We start from the raw sequence: 15,875 nt of genomic DNA, 5'->3' as shown, positions 1-15,875 counted from the left end.
GTTCACATCTGCAAGTTGCCTCCTGATGAGGTGCCTGCAACGGCCTGCTCGTCACAGCCAAGCACTTCAATATCTGTTTGGCTTGTGGATAGTGGAGCTACCTATCACATGACTCCTAGAGCACACATTTATATTTCCCAAGCCCCTACAACCAAGAGTGTTCACGTAGGAAACAACTCGGTCACAATTCAGGCCCGGGGTTGCATCTATTTTCCCACTGACCTAGGTCCAAATCTCACTTCATTGGATGATGTCTATCATGTCCCCCAACTTGGGGTAAACTTGTTGTCCGTTCAACAGCTTTGCCAATTGGGGCAAGCAATTTTCTTCATAGCAACCGCAATCAAGGTCCTAGACTCTTAGACCGGTTTAGTGATTGCTCACGGCGGCAAGATACAACCTAATGGCATTTACCACATGACCCATTTTCTTACGGAGTCCACTGCCGATGACTTGGAGTTCCATCACTTCCAGGCTTTGGCCACTACACGGGAGCCCACGAACTTTGAGTGTCTATGGCATTTTCGATTAGGACATCTTGGCTATGACTCTCTTTATGAGTTGTTGCATCAGGGAATGGTTAAGGGCCTCCCATGCCTAAAACTATCTCAAGAGGTCTGTAAAGCATATCAACTAGGTAAGCAACATCGTACATCGTTCCTCAATAATCTATCACTCATGCTGCTAAACCCCTTAGGCTTATTCATGTAGATCTTTGTGGACCCACATCCACTACCGCCTTAAATGACGCATTATACTTCTTTTTTATAGTGGATGATTTCTCTAGATACATGTGGGTATACTTCCTCAAGCATAAGTCTAATGCTTTCACTTATTTCATTGCTTGGGTACTGTTGATCTATAACTCATTGTTAGATCCGAGGGGAAGTATTTTTCTGTCACAGTAAAAGTACGTCCTACAGCTAGTGGAACAATATTACACTAATCAGATATGGCTAGTGGCCGCGCCTCTAGATCCCACTGTCCATGGGACACAAGGATATCTTGGGTCCACCTTTTGATGCTCATACCTATCAATCTGTTGTAGGGATATTACTTTGGTTTATTCATACTAGGCCAGATCTTGCATTCTCAGTTAGTTTGCTTAGTAAGTATTTTAATGCACTTAGAATGTCTCATTGGACTACTTGTCTTCGTGTATTAAGATATTTAAGGTGTACCCATCATTTTGAACTAACTTATGGTCATGGTTTATGCTTGCATAGATACACTAATTCTGACTGGGCGGGAGATCCTAACACCCTGTGTTCTTATGGAGGCTACTTCTATACCTTGGGCACGGCACCCATCTCTTGGGCCAGCTGTAAGCAAGGGACGGTGGTAGCTTCCATGGCAAAGACAGGGTATCGAGCTCTTTTCGATGGCACTATGAAGGCCATCTATCAAAGAACCTTCTTGGTTGTGTTTCAATTCCCTTTCAAGTCACTTACAGTTGTCTACTACGACAACCAAAGTGCCATTGCCCTTGTGGGCAATCCTATTATCTCCCCTCGGACACGGCACGTGGCGGTTTACTACCACTTCATCAAAGAGCAGCACGTTGAGCTAGGCACCATTCGTCTAGAGTTTGTGCTATCAAGCAACAATTTTGTAGATATTTTGACCAAGGAGATCAATCAGCTAATTCTACAGTTTCTACCACAAATCAGTTTGGGTACACCCTCCTCTACTTCTTTAGATAGACGGGGAGAGGGTGCTTCCCTCTTACTTCTCCTTCCAGTTTGAGAGGGGGCGGTTTCCTTCTCTTGATAGTGACAGTATTTTGACCAAGGCGGTCAACCAGCCGATTCTACAGTATCTTCTACCGCAAATCAGCTTGGGTACACCCTCCTCTACTTCTTTAGATAGACGGGGAGAGGGTGCTTCCCTCTTACTTCTCCTTCCAGTTTGAGAGGAGGCGGTTTCCTGCTCTTGATAGTGACAGTGATGATGTTTATAGCTTTTCACTTGAAGACATTTATTTATTATGTATTGTATATTACAGACATTTGTAACTTCATTCGCACTGTCAGGATGACATGATTGTAAAAGGACACTTGGACAAGTGAACAATCTCCCTACGAGGGCACTGTCCAAGTGGCACCATTGCACCACATTCTGCATGAGCATGAATATTTGCATTCCCCTTTGCATTACCCCATGCATTGACATTCTGTTCATATAAACATGTATCTGTGCGTGCATTTATCCCTTTTTGGTCACCTTTGGAGTAGTCAACTCTCGATCCACCATAATCGTAGCATTGCACATAGCAATCTCCGAAGGCACTATTTTTTCTATGCTTGCATGGTAGCTTTGCTTGTTTGGCTTACTTCTACGTCTTGCCTTTCTCTTCACATACTCTCAATATGATTGTGTAAAAATTACACGGCACAGCGGACAGAATCTAAGCCAAGAGTAAAGAACACATAGCAAATATGAGAACAATAGAGACTACTTTAATTTCAAACGAACTGATACAAAGATGGCTCTATCCACCCGTGCACTTCCACCGTATTATAAACCTTCCCTAGTCAGCCAGGGAATATTCTCTTTAACTAGGGGCCGCTTTTGCGGCTCCCAAACCCCGCAATAGGGACCCCTAATAACTCCCACACCCCTACTCGATGCATTGTGCCTCAAGTTGCTACCAGTATAACTACTCTATCTAACCCAAAGGCTAAATCCACAGAGGTCACTTTTTTGCCATCCGGTCATATGGACCTCATCTGACATACAAGTCAAGACTCAGTCAATGTCCGTACTCACACATGGCTTCTCCTCATAATGGGGGCCTTACAACTTTGAGCACCATGGATCATTGATGGCACCTTACAAGGGTGGGGCATTGAGCATATCTAACAGATTCACACACACACACACACACACACTTACAAATCCCTAGGACTTATCCTAGTAGTGTGTGGGAATGTTTTGCTTGTTGTATGAAGGTAGTGGGGCTATCCATCCTTATTTTCCCGTACTTCACGCCACAGTGACTTGATAGGACGAGAACTGATTTGAAACCTTCACTTAATGCTAAATCTTTTAAACAAATCACACCAAAAGCCCTTTAAAAAAACTAAAAACAACAAAGAAAAAACAAAAAAACAAAAAGTTCATTATTGATTCCATCCACCTTTGTAGAACTTGGTAGGCCTCTACACAACCAACAAGCACCCTTGGTCTGATACCCTAGCCTCTCTAGGGTGATCACTTCGGCTCCCTTGGTAAAATAACCATCACCTCTGTAGTCTTGCTAGGTCACTGGGCAACCGACGTGCACCCTTTGCCTAATGCCCCGACTACTTTGGGGTGGGATACCTTGGGGTAAAAGAAGAACACATATATTAAGGGCTTATTTCTCATGGCTTTGTTTTGTGCCTGAGAGGGCATGTTGAGCTAAAAATGCATTAGTCTGACTTAACCAACCCCAAAACATACTTAATTAATGAAAAAAACATTTTATTTTAAAAAGAAACGTAATCCTAGAGAGTTAATATGTCCCACATGCAAAACCCTAATTTAGTGCCTCAAACTTTCTATAAATAGATATGAAGCCCACCACTCTCCCTTAATCTCATTTTTGCAGGTTTCAAAACCCATAACTCTACTGCCACACCCCATTCACAAAGGATATCATAGTCAGAGCTTTCACCAGCCACCTACTATCATCGAGCGCTTAAATCCACCCTTCTACACGCAGTTGCTGCTATTGCCAGACCTGTGGAGTTGTCGCCTACTGTTGGGAGCTCTCGCCTACTGTTACTATTGGATGTTGTCGCCACTTATTGTCTACTGTCACCAAGATTTTCTCTCTCTGAATGTTGTGTTTGCAATTTCTGGTTGCCACCTAGCATTCTCTCACCTTTGACATTTTCGTTTGCATCTAATAGTTATCGCCCAATTTTTCTCTCTTCTCAAATACCTACCCCTTAGATACCTACATTTTTAGTCTTTCTCTCTCCTACACTACCATTTGCATCAAATCTAGTCTTCCTTGGCTGCATCTGCTCATGTTTAACACTCGAAGGCTGCCTTTGCTGCGATTTAGGTTCCATTCAAAGTACGACACACTCTACAACTCATAACCTCTACCTTGATCCCAAAGATACAAGAGTTCGAGATTCAGTATTCACTACATAGTGTGTTTGCTGCATGAGCACTTTGTATTCATTATTATTCACTTTATTATTCATTGTGTTCACTGTCTCTGAGTTACCCTAACCCTAACCCTAACTATGTTCTGAGTTTATCAGGTTGTGCTTTGTTGTACGATTGGTTTCATGATTTTTGCATTAAGAGCATTTCTTCACACTAATAACTTCCGCTTTGTATAATTTTTGTTTTGAAAGTCCCTTATAGGGATATTATTATACTTTCCCTTGGAGTACTTTGTCCAAGGAAATTTACTATCTAACTTATACTTTTCTCAAGAAAAAAAAAGATGTAATGAAGTTTATAACTTCCTAGTATATCAACCTTCTTAATAAAGCAGCATATAGTTCCAAGGACTGTAAGAACAAAAGTAAATACCTTAATGATATCAAAAGTTTTTAGTATCTTCTCATGAGTATCAATGCCCAGCAAAATTAAATAAGTAAATATCTTGAATGACATCAAAACAATCACCTCATGAGTATCAATGAGCAGCAAAATCTTACTTAGACGTGGTGCTCCACACCTTAAAAGCTGAAAAGGCACATCACTCAGACGAGCCCAAGAGCAATCTATGACAGCTACACCTTTCTCCTTTACCAGTTGTTGATCTTCCTTTGAGACACACTTCTTCCCTACAGGACTGCAATACAGAACCGTAAAGCACCCAGGATTCAAATAGCAATGCACATTTATAAGAAGATACAACTCCCATCTAGCAAATTCTAAGATTACAATATGAGAGTGTCCAGCTTTCACAAAGCTCTTCTGATATTATCCTATGTAAAGCGTCAATCAACAAAACTGTATAGTGAACATTCCAGTCTAATAAAATTTGTGGGACACTTATGAGCACAGAATCAATCAACATCAACACACTGTGCATTGAAGAATTTCAAAAATCAATGATAAGTACAAAATGACGGTAAACAGAAATTGGCCATTCTGGTCTTGTAAAATAAGAACTGTATTCTTGAAACTATTTATATGCCCTGTCTTGAAATACCTTAGCACAACACCAGCAAAGCGTTGTTGAACACGTAACTCCTGGGACCATAAATCCAATAGATGAGCAGAAAGTGAGCATATAGAGATAAATTTATATCCCAAAAGAGAGCGCACTCCTGTCCCTAAGCAACATTTTTAAATAAAAAGTGATCCATCGACAGGAAAAGTTAATTGCGCATCTAACTTTTTGAGCTTACACCTTGAACTTCTTGTACTCCCTTTTTAAAAGGATGAATGAACCTTCCAATAATGGCAGTTTCTTGTCAATATAATGAAAACATGATGACAACTACATAGGATCAGTTTGAGAATCAGAGTTTGACCTTTATGAATCCAAGCCGCGATAGTTTACGTCCTGTACATTTTTTAATGTCACAATGACCAAAATCCTGCAGAAAAGTCATAGTGAAAGTTTAAGTTTATAAATAAATTGATATCACTCATCAAAAACAATAGAATTTGAGACCCCTCAACACAAATATCACTATACAATAAAGTGGATGTTTCTGTTTAGGAACTTGGTCTCCCACAAATATAGAGCCAGAAAAAAGAAGTGATAGACTAATCTGATATCATTGTAGTATAAATTAAAAGTTTGGTAAAAATTGAAATTTCCCTTCCTCCTTTTTCCTTAAGGCAAGTCCTGGGCAATCGGCTAAATATAAACAGGTTGACTTGCTACTTACCCACATTGCCAAGTTCAGCTTCACATTTTTCTCTTCTATCTCTTCAGCATTTTCTGTAAAACCAATCATCAGATTCAATCTGACCTATATAGGTTAAAGTAGGTTCAAGAGGTCTTACCTTGAACAGCAGACAAACTAGTTCCTGATTGTGAGCAAGGATCCACATCCCTGTGTAAACATTTCAAACCTTTTATACATAAAAGCTTCAAGTTATTGAAGCTTAATCATAAGAAAGACATCTCTGTTAGCTGAAATATTTTAATGCTCTATAGTGCCAAAACTAAACTGTCAACTTATGTATTAGAAAAGCCACACCTTTGACATGTTCTTAGTCAAGAGCTTAATCGTTCTAGACCTGAAATCAGTACAATTTGCTTGAAGAACCTTCTTGCACACATTCACAAAATTGTCAATTCTATCTTACTTTAAATCCATTGCAATTAGTTAGAAAGTTTCTATAGATCCATGGTTAAAGAACACTCAAAACTAAAATGTTTCCCTGAAGTTGTGAGAGTGCACAACGGAAGAAGAAACACGAGCACAAAAACAAAAAGAGAGAGAAGGAAACAAAAGATGAAGGAAGAAATACTGCACTGACTGAAGAGGAATGCTGAACACAATGATGACGACTGATCAGTCCCTGCACACAGCCCGGAGCGTCAGCGAGGCACCAGATCAGGCTGAGACAATGAGGACAGCACCAACAACGAAGAGTGTCGGAGAGGAGTGTGCTGAAGATAACCTGCAGAAGAAGTGAGAGAGTGATCAATGAGGTGGGGCTGTAAATAGCCAACACCCTCCAAATCTGGCCAACTGCTGCAGGAGGCCCTTCAGCTAGTTGAACAGTTTTGGATTGATCAAACATGGGTAACGGTCATGCCTCTAGATCCCACTATCAAACTAGCTAAGTATCCTATGGTCAACCCTTTAACGAGCATATATATAGATCTGTCGTAGGGAAACTACTTTGGTTGATTCATACTAGGCCAGATTTAGCTTACTCAATGTCTTTGCTTAGTCAGCATTTCAATGCACCTAAAATGTCATGTATTGGATTGCTTGTTTACATGTGTTGAGATATGCTCAATGTAACTTTTTCTTTTCTTTTCTTTTTCCCAAGAAAAGAGAATTCTATTAATAACACCTCGGAGAGAGCCGCCTAAGGTAAATACAAAGTACAAGAAACTCTCTAAAGAGTAACTAAGTACATCAAAGATACAATGGTTGTGTAAACAACTAGTCTGGTGGGCTAAAGTGCTAGACCATCTAAGGGGTAGTATGAAAGAAGGTGTCTGAATCCCAAATCCGCAGGAAAGCCTCTCTTTTCTTTCTCATCCTCTCATAGCTGCCCTGCAACCTCTCCCATCTCCCACAGAGAGTGTGGACTATCTCTGTCCAAATCCTCGATAAAGACTCCCCAATGGGTATATCCTGAAGAACAATGACCTCGCTACATCTCGCAGTCCATATGTACCAAGCTATAATGCTGGAAATCAGCTTCCATCTGTGACAATGTCCCTGAGTCCATTGTGTCTGTGAGTAGTCTTGGGTAGGGATCTTGCTCAAATGTTGTCCAATGATGAGAAAAGAAATGCTCCCCTGAGTGTCCTCATAGCCGCATGTTGGACCTCTATCTGTGACCCAAGCTATAGCCCTCCATGTCGCCACCATGGACTCCGCTGTACCATGGAATGCTATCTTGAGAGCTCTCCTCCAAATCTCCTGGGCTCTTGGACAGTCCCATAGGCAATGTCTCTGTATCTCCTCTGCCTCACCACATCACGCGCATGCCACTAGGTCACTGCCATATCCAAGCCAAGTGCCAACTACTAAACTCCTATGGGCTAAAAGCCATAGAAAGAGAGATATCTTCTTGGGCCTGAAGCTGTCATGTAGCCGCCTCCAAAAGTCATATAGGAACTCATCTAAGACTCCCTCTCTATGCCAATGAGGGGTGACTACAGGTTGTGCTCTAATCTTGCTCATATGTATCCTCTGTCCCAATCTAGTAGTGTAGCGAAAGAAGGGGATGTCAGATGGCCAGTCAAGGAAGGGATCCCTCCACACCCACTCTCCTAGATCCCACTGAAGTCTCTCTAGAGACCTCCTCCAATATGCCCAATATCTCCATCCATCTATAAGACAAGTGGTTGGGTCTGGGTCTATGTGACATTTTCTTTCAAAGTGTGCCACTACTCTAATTATTTGCCTAGAGCAGCCACTGAGTGCTCTAAGGTCAAGGTCCTCTCACTAGAAGTGGCCATCCTCCTCAACTGTGAAAGTGAATATCTTGTCTCTACTAGATGCAATGACTACTAGAAGGATATCCCCTCTGGAGTCTGAGATGAAGCTGTTTCAGTTTGCCAATCTGGTGGAACCCCTTCCATCATGGCCTCAATCATAGCCCTGGCTCCCCTAAGATCATGTAATCTCTGCCTTTGGGTCTCATGTGGTAACTCTCGAAATGCAAACCACTCCCCCACTAATGTAGCGACCTGTAAAGAGAATCTCCCCCATGATAAGTGTGTCCGTTGCCCAATGGTGTGGTGTCACGAGGACGTGAAAATTTGATGCTTCGCTTATGTTTAATTGACATTTGATTAAAGGATTAATCAAATGTGCAATTAAAAGATGCACATGTGTTGCACATGTGAGTTGCAAGCTACTTTTTTACAATTGAAGGCCCAAGGACCCTATGAAAAAGATGGGTGTCAAAGGCAAAAGTTATAACAAGTTACACTTGTTAGATTCTAGATGACTCCCCCATGATAAGTGTGTCCGCTGCCCAATGGTGTGGTGTCACGAGGACGTGAAAATTTGATGCTTTGCTTATGTTTAATTGACATTTGATTAAAGGATAAATCAAATGTGCAATTAAAAGATGCACATGTGTTGCACATGTGAGATGCAAGCTACTTTTTTACAGTTGAAGGCCCAAGGACCCTATGAAAAAGATGGGTGTCAAAGGCAAAAGTTGTAACAAGTTACACTTGTTAGATTCTAGATGAATTTTGGTGTCAGTTTGCCCCTAGGACTATTAATTGGCCATTAAGTGTCAATGGTGACACTAGGGACTAGGCATTGTTCTCAGCCATTTCCCAACCATTGGAGACCATTTTAGTGATGGAGATTGCATATTCTTGAGCTTGGGAAGCTGGCAATTGCTGCTGATGCACTTTCTCCTGAAGATCTCAGTCTTTGATGCTCCTATTGTTATTGATGCATCTATTTGGGGCTGGTACAACAGGGCAGCAACTGATTTTGATCAGTTCTTCGCGACAAATCTCAGAATTTTCTCTCTACAGCATTCTCTCATCTTCTTCAGCCTATGCTCAGCCATTCTCAACAATTCTTAGCCGTTCGGAGGAGATCTCAGTCATTTTTGGTGGGCTGATCTGTAATTTCTACAGTAAACCCTAATTTACAGTAGAAATTAGGGTTTAGCAACCACCTTGGGATCCTGCCAGAGATTGAAGGCTCAAGGGACTGAAATCAGCAGCTGATAATTGAAGATTATCAAGGGATTTCAAGAGCCAATCCATCGCGAATTGATTTAGGGTAGCATTTGGCCATCCAAGGGTCAAATTGGAGAAAAAGTCTTGGGTGAATCAAGGGGCAAATGACCCAAAAGGCTTGCTAGTCATTTATGATAGCAAGAGCAATTGGTTAACAGGAGATTGAAGAATCTCAAGTTGTACTCCTTCCAATTGAATGAAAGCTAAAGAAATACCGTAAGGGGCACCAATTTTGGGGCCCACAGGGAGTCTACTGTCCAAGAATGTTATCGTAAAGTGTGTATTTCATTTTATGTGCATAATTAACTCTTAAATCAGGTTATCACCACCCATTCCAAGAAGGAAGGCTAGTTTCATGTGGCCTAACTCTGAACTTTTACCCCCAAAACTCAAAATTACCAAACTTTATTGAAAGAAAATGCAATCCTAGAAAGTGTCTCTATCCCATAAGCCAAAAGCTAATTTGGAAGGACCAATCCATGTGTAAATAGACATGTTGCCCATCACTCAGTCCCATCTCGTTTTTGTAATTTGCATATGCCTTATCTCTGCTATCTACACCCTGTTCACAAAGGATATCTCAGTTTGAGCTATTGCCCATTGTTATTCATCATTTTATGCCTGCTATCTAGCCATCTCCATCAATTGGCGATTGTTTTCTGCCACATTCTTGTTACTGATCAGCTGTCGACTGCTGTCCACACTGTTCCAACTTGTCACCTACTGTAGATACCTCCCACCTTGGCATTTTCTGTTGTACGATCATCTCCAACATGTGTTTTACTATTTCTAGCCATCATCTTCTCAAAGTGCAGTGAATGCAGAAACACATGACTAGACTAAAAGAAAGAAGTGAACCTTTTGTGGGGGGGGTGGTTTGTGTGTGTGTGGAGTGCCTTGTAGTGACCAGGACTGTGAGAGAGAGAGAGAGAGAGAAAGAGAGAGAGAGAGAGAGAGAGAGAGAGAAGCACGGTCAACTGCTGTCATGCTCAACCCCTGCTGTGGGGTGTCACCTGGGCGCCTGTTCATGCCTTCTGCCCTGCACGCATCCGCTGCCCCTGGGCATTTCTGCTCCCCTCTGTACAGCATGAGACAGAGAAAGACGGTAGCTTGTCAGACCAGCGCAAGCAGCATTGCGTAGCTGCTGCCCTGCAAACTGCTCTGTCCTCCCCTTTCTCTGCACGCAGTATTGTTTTTGCAGGTCGCCATAGAAGAAAGAAAGAAAGAAAGATATATTAACATCTACATAAGGCCAATGTGGCCTATGAGACAAAATCCAGAGTACATCCATGTCTAATGTCATCTCATCAGTAAGGTAAAGATAACATTACAAATAAGTGGGTGGCCTATGAAACAATACTGAAAATAACTATACAATGGGACTATACTAGGGTTGAACCATGTGTAGTGTTGTTCCATTGATAGAAAAGGAAAGGAAAGGAAAGGAGAATCAGATCTGATAGAACCATGTACAAAAGTGTGGTGGAGACTATGAGCTGTAGCTGATCTTAAGATCTGCACATGATCTCAGCTATGATGTGGTCCCTAGCTGCTTTGCTGATATGCCTGGTGGTGAGTCTTTGGTGTCTCATGATAATGGCTCTAATCTGGCTGTGGTGTGGCCTCCTCGGACGCGGTCCTGGTAGACAGAGTCGTCATGCTCGACGAAGGGAAATGGCTCTATCCAATGTGACTCCACGGTGTGGCCTGTAAGGTGTTTGGCGAGGTGGCTCTATCTCTGCTAGGCTGGTAGTGTCAGTAGGGTCGGCTCTGTAGAAGAAGTCTGTCGCTACTCTCTATGTGTGTCCCTCTGGGTGAGCTGGCCTCCTGTCTTGCAGTAGTGCAGTTCGGTGCCTCTCGAGCTCCAGGAGGAAAAGACCTAGGCATCTCTGGTCCTCGTACTCCATGACGTAACGAAGGGGACCAAATCCATCATGGAAGAGGCAATGGTACCGTCCTTGTATATCATAGTATACTGCGCATCTGCATATGTAGTGCTCCTCCGTCTCAAGCTCTCAACCACAAAGCTGGCAAGTCCTATCCTCTGCTAGGGTATTTGTCCATCTGCCTATCTCCATCTGAAGCCTATGTGAAGAGGTGCAAATCTGTCCGATAGCAACCCATACGCTATGGGAGAGATGGGTGTCCATATATGCCGGCCGAATAGTGAAACCATCATCAAAGAGACACAAGAAATGATTCCTATAGAACTCCATCCTCGATCCTAGAGGGAGTGGTGGATGGATCCATGTCCTTGCTATCTCAATCCTCAAGATATCAACTCTAATCACCTAGTTCAACTCTAATCGGCTGAGAGAAAGTGTAGGGCAATCAAGGCTATAATCCAAAGGTGAAAGAGGGTCAATATCCAAACCATGTAAGCTCATCCAAATAGCCATCTGTGAAAACCAACAATTCTTCTCGTCTCCTGCTGCTAGTTGTCTAGATGAGGTTAGTGCCAATCTAGAGTATCTATGGCGTGGAAGTTCCCATAGTCTGTACCAAAAGATCACTACCCTGAAGAGTGCCTCCGTAACTATAGGCGTTGCTCCTAGCTCTGCTCTAACAATGGGATGTGGGGTGGAGGGCTTACTCCTAATCATGCGTGCTATCATCATGATCAATGGCCTTTCCATGCTATCCCAACCATCATAATAATCCCTCTCTACTCCAATTTGATCAATGAGTGGACTAAGATACATGTGGCACACGCTGCAACCCTATACCTCTGCTCCATAGAGTAATGTAGGTGTGACTAGGGTGTCAAACAACCAAAGTTTGGTATGGGGCTCCTGGAACTGTATGTGAGCACATTGACTCTCGAGTGCCCCTAGTGTTGCATATCCACGTGCCAGACGTGCCTCTAATGCCCCTCTCAACGAAAAACATGGACCAAAGAAGGTGACTCCCAAACAAACATATTCCGTCACATGCTCCAGTATGTCTCCCCCAAATGTGAACTGGTATATAGATCTAGTCACCCATGCTGCTGAAGTATTGAAAACCATGGTTTTAGTCTTCCCAAGGTTCAGTGTGAGGTCTTTATCTCTACATAAGATGTGCAAAGCATCTAGATGGCATTGCAATCCCTCCAGTGAATCTGAAATGAGAACATCATCTGCATACAGTAATATCGGTATCAGCACCCCTACCAGGCTCGCTCCAGCTCCTCCTCCTCGATCTATGTAATCAGACACTTCATCTATGTATAGACCAAACAATGTGGGTAAAAGTGGACACCCTTGGTTCACTCCTATGGTACTGTCAATCCTCTCTGATAGCCCCCCAAGTGCTCGTACATGACCTGTCACTGCCTCATATAATGCATAGATACCCCATCGTATACCCTCTGGTACTCCAATGTCCTGCATTCTCTGCATGATGCGTATATGAGGCAGTGTATCAAAAGCTTTGCGAAAGTCTACAAAGCAACAATAGATCCTCTTGTCTCGGGCTCGACCCTCCTCAATAATGACTCTAAGTGTGAGAATATGGTCCAGTGTGGTATATTCTCATCTGAAACCTGCCTGTCCTTGTGCTCTCTTGCCTTGCATTTCAGCCCACTCACTGAGTTCATGCTCCAATATAGATCCATATATCTTGGGCAAAGTATGACCGATCATGATAGTCTTGTAGTTGCTAGGAATCAGGGAATCACCACTTTTAAATAGCGGAATTATAGTATTGTGTGACCAACTCTTAGGGAAACCTTCACATACTGCTCTATTGAACATATGTGCTAATATGGGTGCTAATATGTCACAAGCATGTGAGAAATGTTCTACTACTAGTCCATCCTCATCCTGTGCCCTCCCATTTTTTAATCTATAAATTGCATCCCTAACCATTTTCCATGTAAAGAAAGACCACTGTGTTTATCTACAAGCTTGTGGGGACTACATAGGTGGCTGTCTTGGCAGGTCATACAGCTGTCTCCCATAGTCAAGCCAAGCATCTGGTGATGTAATCTATATAGGGGGTTGTCTTTCATGAAACATCTTCCATGCGCTCTTGCTATCCTGCCCCAAAAATAGTTGATACATCTTTGCTTCTGCTTTCGCTAAGTAGTCTCATTTCTTCTTCCGCACAAGGCGTTTGAAGAACACCTTTGCTTGGCGATGTGTCTGAGCGCCTAGCTCCACTTCTCTCTGTAAGCGAGCTCGGATGACTCTACACTCATCATCATACCGGCTATTGTGGGGAGCAATAGATCGTGTGGGTCTACATCATGGCAAGATGTGTGAAAATGCATACATGGCTGATCCATCTATAGCCTCTGCTAAATCCCTTTTACATTCTTCCAACGATCTACTCAAGTCCAATGTATGTAAACTGGTCTGCAGAGAACCACTGTAGATGTGTGAGGTGTCTTTTGTAACGTAGTATTTGGGATGTTTAGGGAGACATGGTGTTTCATGTTTCATATGTACACAAGAGAGTATGAATGTCAAAATAGCATGATCTGCTGTTGTGCCAATTGGTCTCTTAGATATCCTAAAGTTTTGGATTTCTGGTATTAATGCTGGTGAGCCTATCAAGTAGTCCACAGTACTTGCCCCTCCTTTGTGATTCCAACATGTCAGATTGTCAGATCCTAGCCATTGTGGCTGACCATTAAAGATAGCTAGTCTATGTGCACTTCCCAAAGTCAATAGGTGTGTCCCATAGGTACTCACTTCTTTATCCTGGGTTCTCTTGCGTAGGCCTATTTCATCTATGTCGATCTCTTTGAACATGGCATTATCATGCATATAAAAGTCACTCTGTCTATCTCCCAATGCGTGCATTGAAATCTCCTATTAATAATATGTCCCCAATGCTAGTATATCTCATCATATCCTCATAAAGTACATCAAAGGGAGATCCATCTCGTGTGGCATAGGTAGAATTTGCAAGAGGAAAGTAGCATATTGCAATGAATATACCCCGTAGTCTTCCTACATGTATCCTAATCCATAAATATCGTGCATCATCATCTCTTTTTATTACTTGCACTATCCCTTTGAGGTCTTCTCGGTACAGTATGGCCACACCTCCAGAACCCCTAGTGCTTCCTGGTTTTCGCTACTGGACGAAATGCACTTTCCCACTTGTATCCCCGCACGTCTGGTAGTCAGCTACCCTTACATTGGTGTGTTTCTATGTACATTGCTATATCTATATTTCGGAAGCTATCTTCAAAGTAACCAACATACAAGCGTAAGGCTCCATTACAATTCCATATTGACATCCGAAGTGTCTCATAGGCCTCGTACCGTCATGAAGTCCTTTTGTCCGTGATGATGAATGTCCATTCCTATAAACAGCCCACTTTCCCTCTTTGCGAGCCTCCAATACCTTGGGCATGTGTTCTCTGCGATGCGCTATTTGTGTTGAGGTAAGGTCCTCATCCAAATAAATCTTCTCACCCTTGAGGACTCTCCTCTTGGAAAGGAAGGCCTTTTTTTTCTTGTCCCCAAAGTGAAGAATTAGAGCCTTGGACTTAAGAGTCCTCTTTCCCCACTCTCCAAGCATTGACGATAGGTACGTCTGAAGCCCCAATTTTGTCAACAAGTGTCTTAGCATCCTCCTGTGGGCTGCTCTTCTCCTCCCATCCTACTACCCGTACATGTGTCCAAGCAAGTGTCCAAGCACTGACGATAAAGAAACGGACACAAAGAGAGAGAGAGAGAGCCTGCCCAGCTCTTCTACACTGTGACCTGCAGCCATTCTTCTTGCAGTGCCTTGCTGCGCTACTCCTGTTGGAGGCCTACTTTGGTGACTGGCCTATTGATACCCACTCATGGACTTCATTGATTCACCTTCCGCAACCAGAGAACCGGCCATGGACGTCGAAGATGATGTAGTGCATGTTAACGATGACACACTAGAAGAAGATAAGGTGTCCTACACTGATGAGATGGCGTCATCTCCCATTGACGTTCAGCCTTCTGTCAAACGCAGCAAGCATGAAGAATTTTCGGCAGCTCCTAAGGCCCCTAGCTCGAGTGATTCGCTACCACACTCGTATGCCTAGGTGCCTTATATCTCGTAGGATGTGCAAGAGCCAAATTGGGACCAATTGCTAAAGTTTGCCAACTCTCTTTTGAAGGAGTATATAGAGCATAATCATCGAGCCATGCCTGCTTGTGTGGAGGAAGAGATCTTGGACACATAGGTGAATACTTAGGAGGTTTATCGCTCCTTCTCTACCTTTCATGAGCGAGGTGTCATCCTCTTCTTTACTAGCCAGATTTCCATCCTGACCAAAATCCGTTAGTGGTTGACATCGCTTCTTCAGATTGACGGTGTGGAGGAGATTTTTGCTGGTCAGTGTGGCTTCTATGAGATTACGCTTCGTTCTCCTTTGGCCTGGGATTTTCTTCTTCATCAATAGCCCCTCTTTTTTAAGAAACTGTTGGTGAATATTGTTTCTGTGAAGTAATGTTCTAAACACAAAAACAATCGTACGGCAAAAGCAAAAACTGATAACACATAACACAATTAGGGTTAGGGTAACTCAAAGACA

General features: G+C 42.7%; 1 protein-coding gene across 5 annotated transcripts in view; it reads right to left on the bottom strand.

Annotated features, from left to right (window-relative positions):
• The window catches only part of LOC148017813 (RNase L inhibitor protein-like protein), a 94,644-nt gene that overhangs the window by 67,017 nt on the left and 11,752 nt on the right, over positions 1-15,875 (bottom strand). For 3 of the 5 annotated variants that reach the window (XM_087661677.1, XM_087661681.1, XM_087661676.1), the window contains exons 2-6: positions 5,971-6,020; positions 5,853-5,905; positions 5,490-5,555; positions 5,165-5,205; positions 4,665-4,801 (exon numbers count right to left, since the gene is read on the bottom strand). In XM_087661677.1, the coding sequence (XP_087517803.1) occupies positions 4,665-4,801; positions 5,165-5,205; positions 5,490-5,555; positions 5,853-5,905; positions 5,971-6,020 (347 nt within the window). Of the gene's footprint in view, positions 1-4,664; positions 4,802-5,164; positions 5,206-5,489; positions 5,556-5,852; positions 5,906-5,970; positions 6,021-6,167; positions 6,190-6,450; positions 6,595-15,875 lie in introns of those variants that run through there. The other 2 variants (XM_087661678.1, XM_087661680.1) reach the window with 2 other exon arrangements.

The sequence above is a fragment of the Lygodium microphyllum genome, chromosome 21 (assembly GCF_053477565.2).
Source record: "Lygodium microphyllum isolate KBCC chromosome 21, Lygodium_microphyllum_v1.1.10, whole genome shotgun sequence".
NCBI lineage: Eukaryota > Viridiplantae > Streptophyta > Polypodiopsida > Schizaeales > Lygodiaceae > Lygodium > Lygodium microphyllum.
This window is presented reverse-complemented; position numbering and strand designations above follow the sequence as displayed.